Source organism: Berghia stephanieae, chromosome 5 (genome assembly GCF_034508935.2).
Source record: "Berghia stephanieae isolate SIO BIC M18660-M18661 chromosome 5, UCSD_Bste_1.3, whole genome shotgun sequence".
Taxonomy (NCBI): Eukaryota; Metazoa; Mollusca; class Gastropoda; order Nudibranchia; family Aeolidiidae; genus Berghia; species Berghia stephanieae.
The window spans coordinates 59,761,887-59,789,333 of record NC_088364.1 but is presented as its reverse complement, the minus strand read 5'-3'; the positions used below and the strand labels follow the sequence as shown (position 1 = coordinate 59,789,333).

General features: G+C 37.1%; 1 protein-coding gene across 4 annotated transcripts; it reads left to right on the top strand.

Moving 5' to 3' along the window:
- Positions 1–10,889: 10,889 nt before the first annotated feature.
- LOC144973339 (uncharacterized) lies at positions 10,890–26,426 on the top strand. Of its 4 annotated transcripts, none has more exons than XR_013645535.1 (4): positions 10,890–11,368; positions 14,324–14,955; positions 20,725–20,792; positions 24,252–26,426. XR_013645535.1 is itself a non-coding variant. In XM_078915639.1 (3 exons), exons 2-3 carry the CDS (start codon positions 14,567–14,569, stop codon positions 20,726–20,728), a joined length of 393 nt encoding a protein of 130 aa, XP_078771765.1. In that variant the 5' UTR covers positions 10,890–11,368; positions 14,324–14,566; the 3' UTR covers positions 20,729–26,426. The 4 variants fall into 4 exon arrangements, 1 of the variants encoding a protein (XP_078771765.1); XR_013645534.1 differs by having other exon boundaries at positions 14,324–15,790; positions 20,509–20,792; XR_013645533.1 differs by having other exon boundaries at positions 14,324–15,790; positions 20,509–26,426.
- Positions 26,427–27,447: the final 1,021 nt, after the last annotated feature.

Here is a 27,447-nt window from a genome sequence, read left to right as displayed (position 1 = left end):
ATCTATTCCTCTGATAACAGGATTGGACTCGTAAAATTCCACTTCCAGGCAATTGGTAAGAAGTTATTGTGTAGTCCTTTGACAGCGGGCTTGGGTTTGATCCTTGAAGATTATACAATCAAAGTTAAAAGCTCCGGCGTCTTAATGGTGTGGATATAATATCTACAAAGTCCCAAAAGATAAAAATCTTCCAGTATATATATAGGAATAGAGCGACTGGCCGTCCGGCATAGATTGTGGAGAGAAAGTGAGTGTAGAATATTAGACCTATCAGCTTTTATAATAAATGGCTACGTGACAGAATGTAGAACGAAAAGTATTCACTAATTAGAAATTAATTCGAGGGAAGGCTATAAAAGGAAAGACGATCTAATATTAGAAGGTAAAGTTTATCTAAGCCTACCGAAATATAACTGGAGTGAGATGAATTCAGTTCTTAATAAAATAAAATTTAATAAGATAATTGTGAACAACCTTTACTGTGACACCCCCCACCCACGTTTAAAATATACTCTTTAACCATTATGGGAAAGATAGATTTTACAAACGGAAGTAAATTTACTATCATGATACTCTAGCATTAATCCATTGTTATGATTTGTGCTACAATTAAATTATTTATTAACTAGACATGGAAATGTTTATATTAACGTAGGTATATGAATGGGTGACAATAACAATGAAAGATTGTGATTACAAATCATTGTGATGAACAACATGATGGCAATGTGATTACAAATCATTGTGATAAACAATAGTGATGGCAATGAAGCATGATTTAAGTCGATGATATGAAGGTAATTTACTGAATGAAATGAATGAAGATGTAAATGAAATATTGACATTTCAATTATTAATCATAAATGAGTGAAAATTCATAACAATGATAGATAAAGAGAAGATTTCCCAAATCATGAATGGGTATGGTATATAATATCCAAACAATACTCAATGTTACATTAAGTTGGGTCATCATGTTTACAAATAAAATTATCGAATTTGTGCGTTCTGATTTGGCATAGTTTGCGAGGTAACTAACAGTATGCATGGGAGGTTAAGTTATACCCTTCTCACGTGTTTATACTAATCGAGAAAGTAGGTCGGCGTGAATATTTTCACAGCCTGGTATGTGAGAGATACTGAAAGTGTAATTTTGCAAAAATAGACTCCACCTTAGTACTCTACTATTATTCATTTTGTTATTTCTTATGTACGTGAGTGGTTTATGGTCCGTTTCGACCACAAACTCTTTTAGCAGTAGATATCTGCTGAATGTCTTTAAAGCAAAGACGATGGCCAGTCCTTCACGCTCTATTACAGAGTATCGTGATTCTCTGTCCAATAATTTTCTGCTTGCATATAAGCAAGGCATTAGAGTTCCCTCATGTTCCTGTAATAGTACACCTGCGATGCCCTTATCAGACGCGTCAGTTCTTACAACAAATTCTTTTGATATGTCGGGTAATTTAAGAATTGGTTCTGAACAGAGTAATGCCTTTAATTGGTTAAAGCTATTCTGACACGCTTCTGTCCAAACAATTTTGTTCGGTGACCCATTCTTTGTCAGATTTGTTAGCGGTGTCGCGATGTGCGCGAAGTTGTAAATGTATTTCCTGTAAAAATTTAGGAGCCCAAGTACTTTGCGTACTTCTTTTTTTGTCTTAGGTGGTTGCAATTGTGCGATTTTTGTTTGTTTTTCTGTCTCGGGTGTCTGTGTCCCATGACCAACGGTATGATTAATCCTGCATTTGAAGCTTCGATATTAGTAAACATAGGTTGCGACACTGTGTCTCTATCAAAATACTTTTTTAGCATATTTGCATGGAATGTCTTTGTTGTGTTGTTAATTTTAATCTCGTAATTAACATTAGATTTTACTGCTGTTATTCTGAATGGTCCTTTCCATGTAGCTAAAAGTTTACTCGAGTCATCGGGTAAGAGTATTAGTACTTTGTCACCAATCTCAAATTTTCTTGACTTGCTTTTTCGATCGGAGTATTCCTTGTATTTCTCTGCTTTTTTAGTGACGGATTCCTGTGCTAGCTTACACGTGTCCTCTATTCTGTCTTTCAGGTTTCTTACATATTCGTAAGCAAACATAATTTCGTTATTGTCCTCCTCATTCCCTTTACAAATGTCGGCTACTATATTGATCGGGCCGCGAGGTGATCGTCCATACATCAACTCAAATGGGGAATAGCCTGTAGATTCTTGGGGTATTTCTCTATATGCAAATAGGATTGCTGGTAAGTATCTGTCCCAATCATCTGGTTTTTCTGCTGACACTTTTCTTAACATATTCTTTAGAGTGCCATTAAATCTTTCACAAAGACCATTTGCTTGGGGTGGTAGGGGTTGTGAATGAGTGTTGGATTCCCATGAGTTTCATGGTTTCATGCATCATATGTGATGTAAATTGGGGTCCATTGTCCGACAGTATCTCATTTGGTATGCCTATTCTAGTAAAAATTGTCATCAATGCTTCAGCTATGTGATCCGATGTAGTTGATTTCAATGCTATCGCTTTTGGCCACCTGGTTGCGTAATCGACTAGTGTTAGTATGTGTGTATGGTTTCTATCTGATTTTGTTAAAGGGCCTATAATGTCGATTGCAACTTTTTGAAAAACTTTTTCAATAACTGGGGTTGTCTCTAATGGCAATCTCGGTATTCTGCCTTTTGCGACTCTTCTTTGGCATGTGTCACACGATTTCACATATTCTCGGACGTCTTTAGTAATTCCAGGCCATGTGAAATTCTCGGATATTCTCTTCAATGTGGAAGAGCTCCCAAGATGTCCAGAAGTTATTGAATCGTGCGCTATTCCAAGGATTTTGTTTCTGTAAATACTCGGCGTGACCAGTTGTTTAGCTATTTTGTTTCTTTTCCTATGTAACCTGAACAGAATATCTTTTTCAATGATGTATTCAACTTTTGATTTCGTCCCTTTGTTTGCGATATTGAAATATGAAGTTAAAGTCGGGTCCTTTTTCTGTTCTTCGATGAACGTGTTCCTGTCAAATTGTTGTGGTTCAAGAGAAATAGTCATTGGCTTCTCTGTTGTCTTAGTCATCTTTCTTGTTTCTGCTAGACAAGCTGTTTCTTGGGTTAATGACCATTCTTTTACATCTGTTGGGTTGTCTTTAAGACCTTTTATATTGCCAACAATAACATCAGCGACGGGTTGGGAAGTATACAGCATTCCACTATTCCTGTATAGTATGGGGTTTCTATGTACACGTTAGCTGTTTCAAAGGTTTCGACTGTGCCACTGAATGTGATGCATTGTACCGTTTTTCCAGTTTTGTCTTCGTCATTGATCAAAGATGCTTTTATTCCTACTGTACTGCATCCTGTGTCTCTCAATATTTTGCAATCAGTTCCATTAGCTTTGCCTTCACAAAAAAATAGCGATCCTGACTTGTGAGTTTGTGTTAAAAGTGACATACCTTTCACGCAATACACATTTATATTTTCTCCTGACATTACTCGTGTCTGATTATTTACACTGGTTTGGAGTGATGCATTTGCAGTTTCTTTCGGATATCCCACGATTTTGTAACATTTGTCTGCTGTGTGGCCTTTCATTCCACAATATTGACATTTAATTATAGGTTTGTTGGTTTTCTTATACTCAGTATTATTGTCAGTGCTATTTCTTGTTTTGTTTTGATAGGGTCGGCTATGGTCTCTATTGAACTGTTTGTTCCATGGTTTGTTACTATGGTCATCCTGTTTCACTTGCGTGTTCCGAGTAGTGCGGGGCGGTCCTTGGCAAGCTTAAGGACCACGGTCCTACCGTCCTTGGGAAATGAAGACCGCAAGGACCGGTCCTAGGACCGGTCCTTTTCGACATTGAACATTCCTGAGAGACTGTTGGAAATTCAAACCGTTTGACCTTTGAGACCGTGGGATCGTTCATTCTTGAACCGTTAAAGACCGCTACACGATGAAAACCGTGGTCTACAGGAGTAAAACACACGGAGTAGTCACACTCATTGCAAATTGTAACCTAATTAGAGAAGAGGGGTGATGCCTTCTTTATTTGCTCACCGTACTTCATTGTTACTTCGATAATTTAATAAAATTTGAAATTTATCCCCATTAACGGAGATGATGGCATCGCCCAAGGCGTTGATCGAGTTGTTCGTGGCGTTGATACACACACGCAACTCCTACCCCCCCTCCCCCCCCCCCCCCCCCACACACACACATTAGAGGGCAGCGAGCATTGAAGAGTAAGAGAGAGACGTGAAGTTATAATAAGAGGGGTGGATGAGGTAATAAGGGGTCGATGGTGACTTTTCGCCAGATCTAACAAACTCAGCTACCCATTCATTGCTGAGTAGACAGGGATTTAGAGAAAACTCGACTGCACCCGGGATCGATCTCTGGCCCTTTGCGTATAAAGAGAGTGCTCTATCAACTGAGCTATCGGGGTCCCCAAATATTCTATTGGACTTTTTTAAAATTCAGACGTTATAACTGGTTATTTTGGAAGGAAGAAACTAATGAAACTCATATTATTTGATTAGTAAAAACACCAAACGAAATTTTAATATAATTGTATTATTTTAAATGACAACACTGCGATAGAAAGGAGTGGTGACAAGAGATGGACAAAAGAAAACAAAGAATCGGATTTGCTACTTGCTAGGTTCGACACACACACACACACACATACACACACACACACAAACACACACATCTTTAGTAGTCACATACATTTCAAACAATAACCCATTAGAGAAGAGGGGTCATGCCTTCACCATAGATCATTGTCATTGCGATCATTATGGTGTAGTAAATTTTGAAATTTACCCCGTATAATGGAATCGTCCAAGGCGTGCGCCTCCTGTTCCCCCCATCTCACACGAAAGGGCGGTTTGCGGAGTGAAGGTTGGTGGTCGTCTGCCTGTATGATCGTCTGTGTCGTTTAGTGTATGGCAAAGGGGGTGGGTGCGATTAATTAAGTGGGATGGGTGGTGATTGGTGGAAGATAGGCAACCGAAGGCAACGAATCGCTGGGGAAGTAGTAGGCTATGGCGCGAGACCGAAGGTGATCAGACCGGTCTTCAGCGCGGCACTAGTTGAAAGGTGATAAGAAGTGAGGACCGCCGCCGGTCTTCACTATGGGACCGATCCCCGGTTCACAGCTAAAAGACCGTGGGACCGGTCCAAAGGACCGGTCCTCAGCGCGGCACTAGTTCCGAGTGATTGATCGGCTCGTTCTATTTGAGTACTGAACTTTAGGTGTACCTGGACTCTGAGCAGCAGCAGCGTAGTATGGTTCCTTCAATGTTCTGCTAAGGGGTGTCAATGGATGTGCGCTGTTAAAGTTTTCTGCGTAGATTTTTAATTTGTCCAAGTTTTCTGACTTTCTCTCTTTAAAGAATGCGACTAAATCTGGGTTGCAAGCTTGATAGATTCGATTCTTCAGCGTGAGATAGTAAAGGCCTGCAAAGTCGTCTTGTTTTACGTTTGCCAACTCAAGCCACCGATTTAGAAATTGAGTAATTCGGTTTACGAATGTATTAAAGTCTTCTCCACTTTCCGGTTTTGCAGTGTGAAACCTTTCCTGGTAACCATCTTCCGTTAATATAAATCTTTTTAGTAGAGCGTCTTTAATTTTTCCATAGTCATCTGCATCTTCAGTTGTTAAGGTATAGAAAACTTTTAGCGGTTCTCCAGATAAGCAGTTAATCAAGGCTGTGGCCCATTTGCTTTCTGGCCAACGATAACCTTTAGCCTGAACTTCGAATCGGTGTAAGAAGGATTCTAAACAGTGTGAGCGTTCATCGTATGTTGGCATGCGTGGAAGTTTCACGAAAAATTCATCACTATTATTATGTTTTCTTTCATGACCGGTTTTTGTTTTTTCAATTTCCAGCATCATTTGGGTCCTTTTGGTTTCTTCTTCTGCTAAAGCTATTTGTCTTTTTAGTTCCCTTTCTTGGACTCTTTCTTCTCGTTCTTCTCTACGTATTCTTTCTTCATTTTCTTCTCTACGAATTCTTTCTTCATTTTCTTCTCTACGAATTCTTTCTTCATGTTCTTTTTCTTCTTTTACTTTCTCTTCGCACCATGAAAATATTCTTTCCTGGGGTATTTCTAAGTCCTTTGCGAGACTTAAGTATCTTTTATATGCTTCCATGTTGCAATAAATTAGTTACGATATTTTATATATATTATATTGACAGGATACTGTTACTGACTGTTTTATTTATTTACACTTACTGGAATGAACTGTTCTATTTTTAGAAATCTCTCTCTCTTATTTCAACTTATTATGTATGTTGAATTTGATGCCTTTTATCGTTATATCTTATAAAGCAATGTGTCAATACAATGCGGAGTTATTATGACTTGTGTCAATAACAATGTGTCAATCGCGTGTACTCTAAACTATGTTACTACGAAAAATGTATCACCAATGTGTGTGACTCGTTAGTTTGTGTACAATTATTCGCAATGACGCTAATATACTAGAGTGTGATAACAATAATAGGATGCCAAAATAATCCCAAGTTATCTATCACTAAATATAACACGACGGCTAGTAGACTCCTTTTATTATTATTTAGTTTTTAAAGACTCACTTTTCAGAACATAATATATAAGTGGTTTTCGGTAACAGTAATATGCCAAAAATGCATTTAAAACAAATCACTATGCAAAACAAATCACGATGTCTATAGTTACTATGTGATGCCCAACTCATGTAAAAGAGAATAATGAAGGATATATTTACCAACTCAGTTCGTGGCTGGGACCTCTCTCTTGTTCAATGGTTGTTCAACAATTGTAATTAGGCATTGAAGAGTGTTTAACAGTGATGTCTGAAATACAAAACAATAAAATATCGTAAGATTTACAATAGTTACAAAATGTGTTCACAACACTGAGTGATTGGATGATAGGTGAATGAATCGTTATGGAATGTAAACATATTGAAAACAATTCATGAATGAGGCAAACAACAAAATGAAATGAGTGATATAATAACAAAGTGGACAAGGAATGAATGAATGAATGAAAAACTGAGTGAATAGATGAATGAATGAATGGATAATGTATGAATGAAAGAATGAAGGGAGGAATAAATGTATGAATGATTGGATAAATGAGTGAATAAACGAATGAATGGATGAATGAATGAATGAATGAATGAATAAATAAATGAATGAACAATGAATGAATGAATGATTTATAAATGAATAAATGGATGAAGGAATGAATCAATAAAATGCTATTCAATTTGAATGAAAGAATGAATGGATAAATTGCTATTCCATTTAAATGAAGAAATGAAAAAGAAAAAAAAATTAATCCTGTAAATAGGGAGTTCAATTAAAATATGATCAAGTGGGGCAATTAAGAGTTTTAGAATTTAAACTTTAAGGTTAGATGAAATAGATATAAGTAACTAAATAAATTCAATTCTTTATATGTGTCCCCTCCAAAATGTCATGGTCTCAAGTGAGTAAAGAGCTACTCGACTATGCATAAAGATCTATGTAGAATGAGGCCCCAGAATTTACTAGTTACTATAAATGAAAAACAATTAACGATTTGTTTACAATGAAATAAAAATAATGATGAAATTTAATTAAAAGAGATAAACAGTGATCGTGACAGTTACAAATAGAGATATGAATATTTTACGTAACTTATGATAATATGTCAGTGTAATAGGGTTACGAATACCTTATTGTTAGTCTGGTTGTGTGTTTATTGAATTTTTAAATCATGTTTCGTAGCTCGCAAATCCCTGGGTGCCAGTATGTCTGTGTGTTGATTGTTAACTTTTAACCAGGTTTCTTAGATCTCAAATACCTGGGTAGCAGTCTGTTTGAGGGTTCTTTCATCATTTGTAACCCCCACATTTCTGATTGTCATTCTGTATAATAGTGGGATTTGAACCAGGGACCGTAGCATTGTACTGTGTGTTTGATGGAATGTCTGATTGTGATTCTACGCAAGATTGCATTCACTCAAGTGTATCGTGTTACAGTTACATGGCGTCCTGTTGTATGAAAGTGTGAACTAACACTCCCTTCTCTCTCTCTCTCTCTCTCTCTCTCTCTCTCTCTCTCTCTCTCTCTCTCTCTCTCACACACACACTTTTTCTCTCTCTATCTATCTATATATATATCTATCTATATTTATCTATTTATCTATCTATCTATTTACCTATTCATATATCTATCTCTATCTGATTGTTGGGTTATGCACTAGTTGATTTATTTTTGTGTTGTAGAAGAGATAATATAAGATATTAGCGAATACATGCACATATATATTCATTTTGATTTTTTGAAATCTTTGATTTGTATTGTCTCAAATGTATGACAATATTGTTAATCTAAATACTGGAATTACTGAATAATCAATTTTGTTTATGAGTATTGATCGTTCGTATGAAATTGTGAATGTGTTCAATGTATTTGATTTATGTCATGAGCATTGTTAATATGAATATTAATCGATGGAGATTGTATATTAATATTTGATGCTGGAATTACCTTGCTGATCATTCGTCTGAGCTCTCTCTCTCTCTCTCTCTCTCTCTCTCTCTCTCTCTCTCTCTCTCGCTCTCTCTCCCTCTCTCTCTCTCTCTCTCTCCCTCGCTATCTCTCTCTCTCTCTCTCTCATTTATTTCTTCATCTACCTATCTGTCCTTCTCTCTTCCTGTCTCTCTGACTCATACCTACTCTTCCTAAGACTGTTTGGTTCTGACGTTATCTTCTTTGTGGTACATCCCTTTGCGCTCATTGGTGAGAAATGTATTGAATTTGAATATTCATGCTTGGTAGACGCTAACGGTATACCCTCTTTTATGTATTTGTATATTTGTGAGTAGAATGTGTTTATCATTTCCCCTCACTCCCCATCTCGCCCCTTTGTAAGTTGCAGCGATTGGTGGAGAGCGAAGTTACCTTATATGGACATAGCCATCCCGTTTGGGTGGAAAGCTTGATTTTTATAGAATTTTATGTGGTTAAAGTTAGCAACTCTTTCAACATTTCCTTATATGGAAACTAAAATTTCACCAGGGCTTTCCGCCCACATACCTTTTAGGCCTTTATAAAGAGCAGCAGTTCTGTGCAGCTTCACTCTTGCTTTTACTTTATTAAACGATATATTATTTTAGTTTTGCGTCTTGTAGTATAAATGTGTCTATGCGTCTTTCTAATTTCTTTATTGTGGTGAACGGAGGTTTGAAGATTTTGATGTAGTATAAGATTTTTGGAATAATGTAGGTGTTCACTATCCTGGTTCTATCGAATATATTGGCTTTGATGTATGTGTATGAATGTAGTTTCTTGTCTATATTGTGTACAATTCCACTCCAGATGTGTTTCGGTGTCGTGTGTCTTTGACAGTACGTTATTCCGAGGATTTTAATTTGGTTAACCCATTGCATGTCGGGTATCTGGGCTTTTTCGGTTTCTAAGGGTTCGGGACCGAGATTCATGATTTTGGTTTTTTTAATATTTAGTTTGGCACCACTAGCGAGGCCGAAATTTTTGAAAGTTTCTAAAATTTTGTGTATGCTAGGTATATCACTCGGAATTAGGGTTGCATCATCGGCATACGCGATGAGTTTTTTGTTGGCTTTTCCGGGAATTCTGGTGCCTTTAATTTTCGGGTTTCTCCTAATTTTTTCCAAAACGGTTTCGAGACATAAGATGTATAGTTGGGCCGAGAGAGGGCAACCCTGTCGTACTGACCGACCGATTTTGAAGGGATCAGATACTTTTTGATTGACTATTACACAGCTGGAGGGGTTGTTGTATAGTATTTTTATCCATCTTCTGTAATAAGGGCCTATGTTGTTGTGTTCTAATATTTTGTGTAAGAAACTGTGTTCTAATCTATCGAAAGCTTTCTCTTGATCGATGGACAAAATGTATGCGTGTGTGTGTGTCTGTTTTACGTATCCTATAAGGTCTCTGATGAAGTTTGTGTGTTGTTCTATTGTTCTGTTTTTTATGCTACATGTTTGTTCTTTGTCTATCAGTTGGGGTAGGTGAATTTTGATTTTGTTGCTTAAAGTTTTCGCTATAATTTTGTAGTCGGTGTTTAGGAGGGATATGGGTCTGTATTGTTTGACGTCTGTTGTGTTGCTTTCTTTGGGTATGAGGGTTATGTATGATATCTTTTGGCTGTTCGTTAATTGTCCTTCTTTGTGTATTTCTTTAGTCAGTTCTAGGAGGGGTTTTTTAAGGAGAGGGAAGAAACTTTTGTAGAATTCTACTGTTAGTCCATCGGGGCCTGGGGATTTGTTTGTGTTCATGTTCTCTAGGCTGTGTTGTAGGTCTTCTATTGTGATCTCTGTATCTAATTGTTCTTTCTGTTCGTCTGTCAACTTCTTTGTATAATCGGTGTAGTGGTCTTGTATATCTGTTGATATTTCGCCACTTGTGTATAGTTGTTTGTAAAAATTGTAGAAGGTCTCAAGGATTTCTGTCTCGTTTTTTGTTATTTGCCCATCTGTTGTTCTGATTTTGTCTATATGTCGTCTATTGTGTAGTTCGTTTTCTATTCGTGCTATTGTGTCGTTTAAATCAGTGTAGTCGTTGCGTGTTTTGTATGTGCTTCTTACTTTGTGGCCTCTGAATTTTCTTTGTTCAATTTCTTTCAGTTTTTCTATTGCTTTAGTAACATGTGGTTGTGTTTGTATTTCTGTTTTGTTGTCACGCGCCCTGTCTATGTTGATGATTGTTTTGTACTTTGTTTCCTTTCTGTTGGTTTTGTCTTGTACTTTTCTCCCTATCATTTGTGTTAGCGTTTGTATGGTCTGTTTGAGGGTGTCCCACCATTCTCGGATGTTGTCATTTGGTATGTTGTCCGTATAGTCTAATATGATGTCGGTCATGTATTGTATGTAATAATGGTCCTGCACAAAACAACACCCCCCCCCCCCCCCACCTAAAAATTCCTACTTATACTAAACTCAACAAAATAACAATAAGCGGGTGGTTGGATGGGAGCATCACCCTTGAATCATATACCTATGATGTTCGCATGGGTGTACGATCCGATAGTGATGTCGTTTCTTCTTCTCTTTACTAGCCTATCCTACTTCTTTGGTTTGTGATTGTATTTTTGACAGGGGATATTTTTTTTCTGTAAATCCTCTGCCTGTTTGTTCTTGGTTATTTATAATTTAGCTTATGATATCTTTAGGTTATGCTTTTGATTGACATTTGTACTATTTTTGTTAGATTGCTTGTTTTTTTTGTTTCAGCGGTCTCTCATATAACCTCAATTGTGTTGGAAGAGACCTAAAGCAACAAACAAAAAAAAAAAAAAAAAATAACAATAACAAACCTCCAAGGAAAGGACGTGACACAAGTGTTTAGTAAGATATAATCCCCCCTTTTTTTTTTTTTTTTTTTTTTTTTTTTTCCGATGCGGCCCCGGCGAACTCGGCGCAACGGCCCCCGGCAGAGACGGCGCGGGGTAATGTGTGTGCCGCGCAGCATGCCGGAGGGGTCTAGTCCCGCCCAACCCGCCTGAAGCGCGGCTGAAACAATTGCGCTGCGGCGTCTAGACTGCCGTGGACCACATGTATGCAGATGAGATCAGTCGGGGCCGACTCGGAAAGAAGAATATTTACAATATTTATAATATTAAAACGTACACCTTGTACGCCCACAGTCACAACTGCCCCCCCCCCCCCCCCCCCCCCACGATTCTAACCTTATCGAAAAATTAACTATATTCATAGAATAATAAAATAACCAATGCTGCATAGGGAAAGACCACGTGCACAGTAGTTGAAGCAGCGAATGACGCTCGGCTAGAGAGCGGGAAAGTGGGTGGCCACCCTTGGACTCCTAAGGGAGCAAGGGAATAGGTTACTAACAAATTAATCAAAAGTTTTCCTTTTAAAAGCATAACCACCTTCATCACCAGTTCCAATCTACTCCCATAATTTAGCAATAGCCCAAGAACATCAACCGACCACAACAATTAATAAACCCACAAGACGTTTGACCCGTGTATTCACCATCCCAACAACAGAAGCAATTCAGAAACCTCCCCCCCCCCCCATCCAACCTAAAACCTAAACCTAAACTCATTTCCACAATAACCCCATATTACAGAAGTTCGAATATTCCGATCAGCTGATAGGCTGCAGCCTTTCAACTCCCACCAATCAAAACCCTCAGAATCCAACACCCCCCCCCCCCCCCTACTAAACCTCTGTCAGTCCCAGACAATCTATCTAAACAACATTACAAACAGCCCTGAATCATCAATAAACCGATTGGTACAGGATCTCTGTCATCCACCAATCGCAACACATTTTATCTACTCTCCACATCCAACCATGAACAGCTATTTAATTGTTAATTTAAATCATCTAAAAAAAATAAAATAAAAAATTAAAAAAAATAACAAAATTTATTACAACCCACCAACCCAATATAACCTCTAACTGACCAACTGCCCAATTAACCCCCCACCCTCCATGAACGCGTTAGGCAACATTAATATTTCAACCATTATTTCATTTATATAAAAAAAAAAAAAAAAAAAAAAAAAAAAAAAAAAAAAAAATTATATTATTATCGTAACGTACGATACATAAGCAGTTAATGCCAAAGCCTTCCTACTGCTACTACTACTAAACACATAATAATTAACCTAACAAATACAATTTTTACTAATTAAGAGGGTCATTAGATAGTATGGCCTGGGTCTAAAAAAAAAAATTAAAAAAAAAAAAAATATTATTTTAGTGTAACTTAAGTTACTTTGCTTATTTCATTCCTTAGTTTATCTCTGTGTTTTTAATTCCTCTTTTTCCAAGGTGAGTTGCTGCCAGAATATTTCTTATACTAAATTTATAATGTTAAGATTTCAGAGATTGTTAATAATAATAATAATAATAATAATAATAATAATAATAATAATAATAATAATAATAATAATAATAATAATAATAATAATAATAATAATAATAATAATAATAATAATATTAAGACTGGAATTATGGTATATATGATGATTTTGATATTTGATGTTTTTGTCTTACATGCTATTGATAATGATAACGTTGTGAGTACGTTGGTTAGTCTTATCTTGGAAGGTATGGTGTTGCCGCTGGATGGTAACCATGTCCTTGTCTCTGGGGCGATATATGTTTTACGGGAGATAATTACATTGAATTGTCTTTATGGTGATGGGGGAGAAACGTTGGTTGTTTTGGGACGGCTCGGGGCCGTATATTTGATGCGTAAAAGACGTATCTGACATAACCTTCGTTGGCTCTCTGGCTTCATCATGTAATCAGGCCTGACTCGTAATTACGTGGGAGATCGCTGATGACGTCGTCTATAATACGACAGAAGTCATGTTAAACCGCTGACATACGGTGTATGCCAGTCATGTACTCACAAGTTACTCATTGACTCTGGAGGTGTAATTGATGATGATTACAGGAAAATATCAGAGTGAGTTACATATTGGTGACTCACGTTGTGGTCTTTAATAAAGTTAGTTTTAGACTTAGGTTTATGCTGACTTTTTGATGAAATGATATTCTAGTATCATAATATGTTAATATTGAGGAATACTAAATGCTTATGTATGTGAACAAATGTTGTTATGTTGTTATTGTCATAATGATTTGGGATAGGAGATCGTTCGTTATCATTGTTGTTTATCATTATATACATTTATACATCTTTTGTATTGATGGTATTGGTAATAATCATTGTAGTAATTGTTGGTGATGATTTGAGAGAGGAATGTTGGTTGTTTTGGGGCGGCTCGGGGCCGTATATATTTGATGCGCATTTAGACGTATCTGACATAACCTTTGTTTGCTCTCTGGTCTCATCAGATGAATGTGATGATTATAATATGATGATGATGATGATGATGATGATGATGATGATGATGATGATGATGATGATGATGATGTTGGTGTTGGTGATGTGATGATGATGATGATGATGATGATGATGGTGATGATGATGATGATGACGACGACGATGGTGATGTTGTGACGCGGACAGCGTCGATGGTGACGACGACAGTTGGTATAATGTTGTGAGTCGTGATCGCTGTCGCGTGACGAATGATTGCTACCTATAGTGTGTGTGTGACTGTGTAGCGCATGTAGTATGTAGTGTAATTGTTGTCGTTATTGTTGTTATCGTCATTGCATGTTGATCATTGTTTGATCAAACTCGACTCTTGCTTTTACTTTATTAAACGATATATTATTTTAGTGTAACTTAAGTTACTTTGCTTATTTTATTCCTTAGTTTATCTCTGTGTTTTTAATTCCTCTTTTTCCAAGAAACCGGGACGTGGCTTGATCGAATACCCCTAGACAGATAGAGGCCACGTTTACTTAGTACCTTCAACTACAACTCCTCCTCCTGCTCTCTCGAAGTTTCCGCTTCCAAAATCTGTATAACACCTTTAATTTCTTCAATTGATGATTTTGCGCCAACATCCTGCGCATAACATATATCCACCCATCAACTAGTAAAAACAAACAGTTTCCATCCCTACTACATTTGGGGGCTCGTCCGGGATCATGATGGATGATACAACAGATTTGTCAACAAAACCAACATTAACGTGTGAACGAAGATGGAGGTGGAACAACGAATCGTTTCTGGCAGAGGAGGACGTGACAAGAACGGTGGACAACCTGAAGGTGTCTGTGATTGGCAGCAGTGACGGATGGAAGCCTGGACTCTCCCTTGGGTCGGAAGGGTGTGTGGCAGCAGATGTGACCAGACTTAAGTGTGTGACAGTGCAGGTGCCAGAGTGGGGCGTCAGCAGCATGGTCTTGGGGCAGATGACTAACAGATCTGCCATGGTAGACAAGTGGCTGGGGCGCATGGAACCTGACGTCAGATGGAAAGGTCTACACATGATTGGCTGGATCCGCCAAGAAGACTGGACAAGTGCCAGATGCCTGTGAGTTGTGGGGCTGCAGCAGACGGCAGTGTGAAGCTTCACACGACATCTATTTTTTTTTTGGAACAATTTAGTTGATACATTATAACCCCATGTGAGAAGTGAGAAATTAATTGTAATGTGTTGATTAGATGTTTAGTTGTAATAATGGGATCATAATTAAAACTAATAAGCTCATTGTATGGCTTTAAAAATGGAGTCAATTATCAGTTGAATAGGTCAGATGCGATAAGATTTGCTTTTAGAACTCTGGATAATTACTAAAAGTTGTTTAAAAATAGAGACTTGTATACGGATATTTTATGTTTTTGCTTCTACTCGCTTTAGTTTCACAAGGTTCGATAGAATATTTCTCATTACTATTGATTATATGCCATGTCCTTATTATTTCTGATTCTTATATTCTAACATTTAACATGTTATGAAGGCCCGACGTAGATGGGTGGTGGAGTTGCCGACGTTGTCAATTTAATCTCAGCATCTTTTATACGGCAGGCTGACTGACAGGGAGCGGGATGCTCTGTTAAAGAAGCAGTGGTCTGTGCGTGGCAAGTATCTTCTTGGGGAGGATGCGGGGAGCCAATGTAAAAACGGATGGCTGGGTGTGGTTGACAGGCAACTATGCTTTTTAAACTCGGACATTAAGATAAAGCAGGTCCAGATTTGTACCACTGAGGTAATAAGCGGGAAGATTCTGATGGACATTGGAACAGAAATTAAAGGCGCATATCAATAGATAGTGGTATTGTAAGTGACGTGTTTAAGACGAAGACGATGAGGTGGCGAAGAGGTGCGGTAGTTATTAGTGCAAAGTATGTATGACAAAATGCAATGGGTTACCATCTAAGCGACCCGACCCAGGCCAGCTCAGCACACCGTGTCGCGATTTCGTTTAGGGCTCAGCGTAAGGTACGAGCGAGTCGCTGTGTTAGTGTTACTGCACTCGCGCTATCTTGGTCGGAATTTGTTTTCTTTTCACAATATTTTTGAGACCGATTTTTTATATAATAATAAGAGAAAAATAAATGTTTTTTTTTTTTAATTTTTCAAATAGTAAATATATTTTTGTAGTTTAAGCTCTGTTTTTGATAAATCACATTAGTAAAACAAACACAAAAGTTTTAAAAAAAAAAAGAAAAAGAGAAAAAAAATTGAATGAAAGAAGAAAAATAAGTATCAAAATATAAAACATGTCTTACCTTGATAATTGCACAATTTAATATATATCCATTTGAATAAACACAGAATCTTTCCCTCTGAGTTACTGAACGCATATAAAAAGGTATGCATTCAGCTGCGGGCTTGGGACCGCCAATGGCCCATTAAAAGATTCAAAAGTATAATAATGCATGAAATAGGACTTGTGAGGCTGGGAAAATGAGTATAAATAATTTATTATAACTACAAAGATGACAGTTTGGCTATTTTCCTTCTTTGTTGTTGGATTTTATTGTCACTGTCAGCTTGAGTGCAGAAACGTTTCAATAAAATATTTACAATTCTGCGTGTAGAAATTTTGCTGAGAACAACATCCAAATGAAACAGTGCTGGAAAATCTTGAAAAATTCTTACGAGTCTTGAACGACAATGCATTTCTCCAGACATTTTTAAAAAAGTGTAGCAGTATAGAATAAGATGAAAAGTTGCGGTCGAAGGGTAATTTAGACCACCTCTGTCCATTTCCTCAGTGTAGACTTTGACATCTTCAGGGAACACGTCTCCATCTGCTCCTCGCAACTTTTCATCCTTTAGGGCCACATAGCCTCCGATATAATAAAGAATCATTTTCTCATCAGATGATAGTGTGTTAGTAGTGAGCGGAAGGTCGTCAATGATGAGAAGTTCCGAGTTAAAATCAATATCCTTCTCAAATTCAATAAAAAGTTTGGCCCTGTCTATATGATGACAGTTCAAAAGATCTTGAGCTGTTAGATAAAAATTGCAACCAGCTGACATCCTAAAATGAGCAAAATGCTTCTCTATGACATCTTGTTGGAAGAAACCAATGGCAACATATTGATGATGGACAGAGTTGTTTTGTGTCAAGAGGTACTTTGATAAGTCAATAAGGCATCTGCAGGTTCAAGCTAAAGCATTTGCTGTGTCTCTTGTGAAGGATTTTTCCCTTAGAACAGGACTTGATGCTGTCATCCGGTCAGCAAGCAGTGCCCATTGATCCAGGATATTCAATTGATGACTACCAGCTTCTGAAAGTTCAATACATAATCGATCTGGGTCACGAAAACGAGTGCTTTGAAAGGGAGACTTCGTGTTAAAAACTTTCCAAAGCTTCAAAACTTCATCTATAAATAAGGCAGTGTTGATCCAAGAACTGACAGACTTTGATGACGATTTCAATGCAGAGCTTGTCTTCTCTGAAAATACTTCCAATACAAGGGAAACTTTCTGTTTTTCAATACTTGTGGGGTTTAATGCTGTTTTGGAAAGAGTTGAAAGTTTTACAAGAAATCCTGTCTCGAATTATGAAGTTCTTCCAAATCAGACCACTGGGCAGTTACTGGTTCAGATGAATGACAAGGGTAGAAATTCAGACATTTTGTTTTCTCAGTGATCCAGTTGTTTCGGATATTTTTCAACAGGTGAACAGTATCATACAGTAAAAATAAGGATCTTGTAGGATCAACTGGGGACATGGTAATCCAAGGAGATGATTCATTTATTTTAGGAAATTTTTTGAAAAAAGCTTGATTCAATCTGTTGTTATCATTTATTATTGCAATTACTTTCCTTCCACATCTTTCAATTGTAGAAATGACATTTATAGTGTTACTGTACTGAAAATCAGATGTTAAGGCATGACAGGGTAACAGTTTGACAAGAAATGTTCTTGATCCAAAAAAGCACTTTACCATAAAACATAAAAACGTAGTAGCCAATTTATCAGGGTAATCAACAGCATATCCATAAATGGTTCCTCCTCTGTATGAAACTGATGCCTTGACATAAACTTCATCAATAATCAAAATACAATTTCTGGATCTTTCTTCAAAATGATTAAAAACATTCGTAAAGAGATTTTCATCAGAGGTGTTATTTGCCACACTTGTAATTCTTTTCATGGTAGAAATAGATGGTAATTGTAAATGATTACGAAGTTCAAGATACAAAGCACGGGATTTTTCATACCATGAAAACGCTAAAAACAGGTCCTCTGCAGAGTAAAGCCTTGAGTTTTTCGACGAATTCATCAGCTGAAGATTTCTGATACAAAAGTTGACTTTCTTATCAGTAACTTCAAATGGTGTTTCTGTTTTGACAAATCGAAGAAACTCTTCAAGCTGACTCCAACATTTAATCTCACTGATGAATGGGTGACGAATACGTTTCCCCAAATGATACATCTCATAAGTCACCGTGGGATTTTTAGTTCCAGTGTTGTATTTAAAATATACTGCAAACTTGTGAATTTGATCTTTCCTCTCACTACTCAATAAAATATGAATCATGTGATCCTGACGGAAGAGTGAAAATGGCACCACAATTTCCAACTTCACAACAAAATTTGTCATGAAAAGAATCATATTGAAATAAATCAGACTCCATGAAATCTGACATCTCATCCAAATCAACAGCTCGAGAGGCAGCAGTGGCTTTTGTAGTAATCCGATGTTGAGTTTGTGACGAGCTTGGTACACATGATTGGGGTACATTATGAAAAACAGAAGGTGGGTCAACTGGAACAAAATATCGTCCTACACGAACCATTTTTGGATTATCAGGCCAACGTAGAGCACAAACTCCCATATGTTCCGTAACATCTTCAAAGTTAAGCTTATTTGGTAAGCATGAAATCCACTGTTTACGTTTCTGAATTTCCTTCGGAAATTTGTACACAGTTATTTTCAGATCAGCAGGTTGATCTCTGTAGCCAGTTCTACAATTGAAGACAGAGCGCTTTCTACCCATTTTACAAAACAATTACTGTATGGAACAATATGGATAAAGAATTTAAAACTCCAACAACACAGTTTAAATGTATAAATATTTGAAAAGGAATTCTTCTTCTTCTTCTTCGTTCCTCTGATGGACATCTATGGCTGCAGTCCGATATCTGCTATGAAGTCTGTGGTCCGCTTTAGGTCCTCAGCCTCACCATAGAGCTTTGTGTTGAGTGTTGTAGGGGTGACCCAGTGGTTCGAACGTTGCACGTTGTATAATGGGCAATCCATAAGCACATGTAAAGTGGTTTCATGGTCGGTTCCACATGGGCAATAAGGGGTTGTTCCAATACCTAGCTTTGTAAACATATGTCCTCTTAGTCTATTGTGTCCTGTTCGGAGGCGGAATAGAGTGACTTGGCTACTTCGCTGAATGGCATGGATTGGATCCTGCTTGTTGTGTTCTAGGTGTGTGTCATTCCTTTCTTTGTCTATTTTTAGCTTTATTATTTTCTTTTGCTGATGGTAAGTGATTGACGACTTCGGTTGTTCCTTCTGGGCTCCTTCTTTGGCCAGTTGATCGGCAATTTCATTTCCATATATACCTACATGACTTGGAATCCACTGCAGCACAATTTTTCCTGTTTTATCAGATAAGCCCTCAAGGGCCTCCACAGTGTGTGCGGCTTCAGAGTCCTGGTAATTTTCAATAGACCGGAGAGCATCATCAGAGTCTGTCAAGTAAACCACATTTTTCCCGTATATTCTGTGATCTCTGGATAGTTCTTTTGTTGCATTGAGGATGGCTTTTTCTTCAGTTTTAGTACTTGTGCACATTGAACCCACTGATACAGATATTTTTGTTTCTGTTTTATCTGTCCAGTGTATGAGTGCACCAGCACCTCCATTCATGAGGGGGCCGGAAACTGAGCCATCTGTATAAACTCTTATCCAGTTGGTCATTGGGTATTTTTTATCGATCATCTTTAGGGTTTGAGCATTGTCATTATTGCTTCGAATGTTTTTCTTGTTGATGGTTATGGATTTTTGTTTCTTTTTCCACGGTGGTGGTTTGAGATTTGGGACATTGATTTGGGCAATATCTTCCTTTGGTGTCACTTTATATTCGCTCTCTAGTTTTTGTCCCAAGGCGATGAAGTTTTCCCTTTTGAGTCGATTCTCTTTCTTTTCCATTGTACTTGGATGCAGTGGTTGAAAAGGAATTAAAAGTTAGAGCTTCAGTAAATCTGACTCAAATGTGACATAGGGCTAATCATAGATTCAAAGCCGGTACCAAACCGGTATATAGTCAGAGAGGAGATGTTTTATTAGCCAAAAATATTTGCCAATTAAGAATCAAGTCTTTGTGTGTGATTTGCTGGGTTTGTTGAATATAAATTGTTGTTTAAAATATCTTTTAATTTTTAGACACTAAATATTAAAAGACGTGTCTCTTAAACTGAATTTCAACCAAGAATCATATTTTGACAAAGAATCAGTAACCAAACTTAATTCGCTTTGTCTAATAAAAACCAATATGGCAACTTTGTTGGAATTTCGGTTACACACTCCACAAGTGTGAACACACTATACGTTGAGCCCTAAACACACCTTGCGGTTTTTCTCTTCGGCTGGCCTGTCTCAGCCCGCCTAGGTTACCATTCAAGCTATGATCCATGCATACAAACAGACAGACGCATGAGCGACACTTCATGACAATGACAGTGTGACGAAATTAGAGAGGTGTAGCAGCGAAGTGAGGGCTGAACGCAGAACTTAGTGGGGTCGGTGCAGTGAGTCGTGACAGAATAAACAGAGTAGATACTGCCACTGAAAGGAATTGACATTGATATCAATAACGACATTGCAGGTGATGCTGACAGATGCAATGGAGACGAGACTGAGACAGTCACTCGAAGGTCAACGAGACAAACGAAGGTACCTGCTCATCTGTCAGATTTCATTATCTATTACAAATAGTGGGCTGGGGATTACAAATAAGATTTGTGGGTAGCTGGGTATTAACTCTTTGTAACACGTGTGGGTTTGCAAGGGTTTCTTTTTTTTACAAAATGAGTTATTTTTGCTTTATTTTTGTTTAACTCTCTCAGATCATAGAGCTGTTGAGTAGAACTTCCTGGCGTATGTCCGGGTTTTACACGTGTCCTAAATTATGTCAGGGCATGTTAAATGGTTAATCAAAAGATGTTTGATTGTATTCAATTGTAATAACATAAAACCATGTTGTTATTGTATTTCAGATATGATGATTTTGAACTTGTGTAGTGTCAAAACTCGGGACGAGTTTTCAGTTCTCAGGGGGAGTAATGTAATAGGGTTACGAATACCTTATTGTTAGTCTGGTTGTGTGTTTATTGAATTTTTAAATCATGTTTCGTAGCTCGCAAATCCCTGGGTGCCAGTATGTCTGTGTGTTGATTGTTAACTTTTAACCAGGTTTCTTAGATCTCAAATACCTGGGTAGCAGTCTGTTTGAGGGTTCTTTCATCATTTGTAACCCCCACATTTCTGATTGTCATTATGTATAATAGTGGGATTTGAACCAGGGACCGTAGCATTGTACTGTGTGTTTGATGGAATGTCTGATTGTGATTCTACGCAAGATTGCATTCACTCAAGTGTATCGTGTTACAGTTACATGGCGTCCTGTTGTATGAAAGTGTGAACTAACACTCCCTTCTCTCTCTCTCTCTCTCTCTCTCTCTCTCTCTCTCTCTCTCTTCTCACACACACACACACTTTTTCTCTCTCTATCTATCTATATATATATATCTATCTATATTTATCTATTTATCTATCCATCTATCTATCTATTTACCTATTCATATATCTATCTCTATCTGATTGTTGGGTTATGCACTAGTTGATTTATTTTTGTGTTGTAGAAGAGATAATATAAGATATTAGCGAATACATGCAGATATATATTCATTTTTGATTTTTTGAAATCTTTTGATTTGTATTGTCTCAAATGTATGACAATATTGTTAATCTAAATACTGGAATTACTGAATAATCAATTTTGTTTATGAGTATTGATCGTTCGTATGAAATTGTGAATGTGTTCAATGTATTTGATTTATGTCATGAGCATTGTTAATATGAATATTAATCGATGGAGATTGTATATTAATATTTGATGCTGGAATTACCTTGCTGATCATTCGTCTGAGCTCTCTCGAGCTCTCTCTCTCTCTCTCTCTCTCTCTCTCTCTCGCTCTCTCCCTCTCTCTCTCTCTCTCTCTCTCTCTCTCTCTCTCTCCCTCGCTATCTCTCTCTCTCTCTCTCTCTCTCTCTCTCATTTATTTCTTCATCTACCTATCTGTCCTTCTCTCTTCCTGTCTCTCTGACTCATACCTACTCTTCCTAAGACTGTTTGGTTCTGATGTTATCTTCTTTGTGGTACATCCCTTTGCGCTCATTGGTGAGAAATGTATTGAATTTGAATATTCATGCTTGGTAGACGCTAACGGTATACCCGTCTTTTATGTATTTGTATATTTGTGAGTAGAATGTGTTTATCATTTCCCCTCACTCCCCATCTCGCCCCTTTGTAAGTTGCAGCGATTGGTGGAGAGCGAAGTTACCTTATATGGACATAGCCATCCCGTTTGGGTGGAAAGCTTGATTTTTATAGAATTTTATGTGGTTAAAGTTAGCAACTCTTTCAACATTTCCTTATATGGAAACTAAAATTTCACCAGGGCTTTCCGCCCACATACCTTTTAGGCCTTTATAAAGAGCAGCAGTTCTGTGCAGCTTCACTCTTGCTTTTACTTTATTAAACGATATATTATTTTAGTGTAACTTAAGTTACTTTGCTTATTTCATTCCTTAGTTTATCTCTGTGTTTTTAATTCCTCTTTTTCCAAGGTGAGTTGCTGCCAGAATATTTCTTATACTAAATTTATAATGTTAAGATTTCAGAGATTGTTAATAATAATAATAATAATAATAATAATAATAATAATAATAATAATAATAATAATAATAATAATAATAATAATAATAATAATAATAATAATAATAATATTAAGACTGGAATTATGGTATATATGATGATTTTGATATTTGATGTTTTTGTCTTACATGCTATTGATAATGATAACGTTGTGAGTACGTTGGTTAGTCTTATCTTGGAAGGTATGGTGTTGCCGCTGGATGGTAACCATGTCCTTGTCTCTGGGGCGATATATGTTTTACGGGAGATAATTACATTGAATTGTCTTTATGGTGATGGGGGAGAAACGTTGGTTGTTTTGGGACGGCTCGGGGCCGTATATTTGATGCGTAAAAGACGTATCTGACATAACCTTCGTTGGCTCTCTGGCTTCATCATGTAATCAGGCCTGACTCGTAATTACGTGGGAGATCGCTGATGACGTCGTCTATAATACGACAGAAGTCATGTTAAACCGCTGACATACGGTGTATGCCAGTCATGTACTCACAAGTTACTCATTGACTCTGGAGGTGTAATTGATGATGATTACAGGAAAATATCAGAGTGAGTTACATATTGGTGACTCACGTTGTGGTCTTTAATAAAGTTAGTTTTAGACTTAGGTTTATGCTGACTTTTTGATGAAATGATATTCTAGTATCATAATATGTTAATATTGAGGAATACTAAATGCTTATGTATGTGAACAAATGTTGTTATGTTGTTATTGTCATAATGATTTGGGATAGGAGATCGTTCGTTATCATTGTTGTTTATCATTATATACATTTATACATCTTTTGTATTGATGGTATTGGTAATAATCATTGTAGTAATTGTTGGTGATGATTTGAGAGAGGAATGTTGGTTGTTTTGGGGCGGCTCGGGGCCGTATATATTTGATGCGCATTTAGACGTATCTGACATAACCTTTGTTTGCTCTCTGGTCTCATCAGATGAATGTGATGATTATAATATGATGATGATGATGATGATGATGATGATGATGATGTTGGTGTTGGTGATGTGATGATGATGATGATGATGATGATGATGATGATGATGATGATGATGATGATGATGATGATGATGGTGGTGATGATGATAATGATGACGACGACGATGGTGATGTTGTGACGCGGACAGCGTCGATGGTGACGACGACAGTTGGTATAATGTTGTGAGTCGTGATCGCTGTCGCGTGACGAATGATTGCTACCTATAGTGTGTGTGTGACTGTGTAACGCATGTAGTATGTAGTGTAATTGTTGTCGTTATTGTTGTTATCGTCATTGCATGTTGATCATTGTTTGATCAAACTCGACTCTTGCTTTTACTTTATTAAACGATATATTATTTTAGTGTAACTTAAGTTACTTTGCTTATTTCATTCCTTAGTTTATCTCTGTGTTTTTAATTCCTCTTTTTCCAAGAGTCAACAATCCATCTGGGAACCGGGACGTGGCTTGATCGAATACCCCTAGACAGATAGAGGCCACGTTTACTTAGTACCTTCAACTACAACTCCTCCTCCTGCTCTCTCGAAGTTTCCGCTTCCAAAATCTGTATAACACCTTTAATTTCTTCAATTGATGATTTTGCGCCAACATCCTGCGCATAACATATATCCACCCATCAACTAGTAAAAACAAACAGTTTCCATCCCTACTACATCAGGTTCATAAGTTTAGGTTTCCAGGCAGTTGATGGGCTTGGATGATCTATTCCTCTGATAACAGGATTGGACTCGTAAAATTCCACTTCCAGGCAATTGGTAAGAAGTTATTGTGTAGTCCTTTGACAGCGGGCTTGGGTTTGATCCTTGAAGATTATACAATCAAAGTTAAAAGCTCCGGCGTCTTAATGGTGTAGATATAATATCTACAAAGTCCCAAAAGATAAAAATCTTCCAGTATATATATAGGAATAGAGCGACTGGCCGTCCGGCATAGATTGTGGAGAGAAAGTGAGTGTAGAATATTAGACCTATCAGCTTTTATAATAAATGGCTACGTGACAGAATGTAGAACGAAAAGTATTCACTAATTAGAAATTAATTCGAGGGAAGGCTATAAAAGGAAAGACGATCTAATATTAGAAGGTAAAGTTTATCTAAGTCTACCGAAATATAACTGGAGTGAGATGAATTCAGTTCTTAATAAAATAAAATTTAATAAGATAATTGTGAACAACCTTTACTGTGACAGTACTACTAGATAACTCACTGAAAACGCAGAGTTCTAGTTATAGCCCATGTGTGAAACTCCTGTGATGCAAGATTTTGGGCTTTTTTTCACATGGCTGGGAGAATTGTTGTTTTTTTTTTTGTTTTTTTTTGGATAAATTACTTTTTTAAAAATTATTTAATAGATGTAGTTCTCAGCTTTGCTATAAAAAATGTTTTCTTCGTATAAATCATGCACATAACTTTCAAAATGTAATTATTTGGAAGGCACTCTTTGCCTTTTTCACTATCACTAACCAAGTCAAATCCATCCATAAGACGGACTGTGCACCTGTCTTCCTTTTCATTACCATATTTGGAAAAATAATAAATTATACTGCCTTAACCCTCATCCCTCCCATAGTGGGCAGGGGGGTACATACTGTGTCTTCTACCTCCTCCACCCTTCTATATCTGTTTTCCAACTTGCTTTCTGTCTTTGTCTTGGAATGAGATTACTTGGTTTTGTCCTGGCTCTGGCCGGATACCTTGGCTGGGATGGGAACAGTCTTAGGTGCTTTAATTGTTATTCTAGAACTTTTTACTTTCCCATTTTCTTTCTTTTTACTTGTGCTTATATGACCTTAATGTGTTACAAGGGCCGTAAAAACCTTAAAAACAAAACAATCTGTCTGGGTGGGGTTCCTGACCTCCCATGGTAGGCAGGGAGGCACTTACTGTGTTTTTTATCCCCCTATGGCCATGTATATATGGGTGTGGGGAATTGGCTGGAATCACTTTGTAAGGAGTAGGTGAAGGAGAAAATAACCAAATGAGGTGAGGATAACAAACAACTATGTATATAAATATTTACTGTTTGTAATGTAAGTGGCAGACGCAAATGGAATTTCTCCCTCCATTTCAGACTACAATTCCTCCCCCCCCCCCCCCTTTCAACCAAATGCACTCTAAATGGTTTATTCAAACCAAAACTTAAATCTATTTTTGATGAAAAATAAATCCCCCTCCCCCCGGCTGTGAATAGAAGATGTGCAAAAATGAAAATATAACAGATTCAAAAGGGGGAAAAAAAAAGATACCAAGCATGAAATGTTTCGGCCTCAAAACCCTTCGTCAACCAATAACAAAAACAGTAATACGGTTATTATCCAATCACTTTAAATACGGATATTGATATAAAAATAATGTTTTTACTGTTTGCTGAAGAGGTGTTTTAAATACAAAACATTTAGTAATTATTTTTTGCGAAACTGTTATATATTCATTTTTGTCCATTTTTTTCTACAGTCGAAGGGTAATAAATACTGTATTGCTTACTGCTATCGTTTTACTGTATGAGAGAAAGTTTTACGATATTAGAGAGAATGACAATGTTATTGCCAGATCATACAAATAAAATGTACATTATGTTTAAGTGATTATCTTAGGGAATCTTTTGTGTTTATACTTGGTTCCTGGGTGGGGTTAATGACCTCCCATAGTGGGCAGGGAGGTACTTACTGTCGCTTCTATCCCCCTATATCTGTTTTCCAATTTGCTCTCTGTCTTTGTCTTGGAGTGAGATTACTCGATTTCGTCCTGGCCGGATAACCAGGCTGACAGGGAAACAGTCAAATGTGTAGTTAGTTTTGGGAGATGATATTTTCTACCTTGTAAATAATCCCTCTGTTATGCACTGTATTATGTTCTGTTTATATATTATATATGATTTGTAAACATTTGAATGTATCCCTCTTAGTAGGGACCTGTGCTTGTGTCTGGATGAGACTTTTTGGTGATCTCAAACTAAGTACTTTTGATGGTGTGCTCTTGGAATCTACATCTGTTTCCTATTTGAATCAATTCCCCTTTATCTTACCTTTTCTTGGATGCTTTAATTGTAATTCTAGACCTTTTTACTATCCCATTTTCTTCCTTTTTACTGGCGCTGATATGACCTTAATGTGTTGCAAGTGCCGTAAAACCCTTCAAAACAAAACAAAAACATCTTACTTTTCTTGTGTGCTTTTAATTGTAATTGTAAATCTATAATTGTTTTTAGTATCCAATGTTCTTACTTTTTACTTGCGCTGATATGACCTAAATGCGGCGTAAAAATCTTAAAGACCAGGTACTCATTTTACACCAGAGTATGGTGAGAGAATTTGAATGAAGGGCATTTTCCAAGTACTCAACTATACGCTGCTCTAACAGGGACTCTCATACCCTGGACCTTCCACAAAATCACATAGCCACAAGTACTGCAGTCTTGACCAAGTCTGCTGCAGGTTTAAGTGAAGTAAAAAAACAAACAAAACAAGAGCTTTTATTTAGCGCAATGTCCACTAAATGTGCTCAAAGCGCTTTACATTGGGTCCCTGACCAACAGCAACACGTAAAATGTAGAACGAAACACAATTCCTGTTAGGCGATATTACACCTTTTTTTTCCAACAGAGACAACAC

Excerpts from the sequence above, each read along its gene's own strand:
- LOC144973339 (XM_078915639.1), top strand. The coding sequence starts at position 14,567 with ATGATGGATGATACAACAGATTTGTCAACAAAACCAACATTAACGTGT.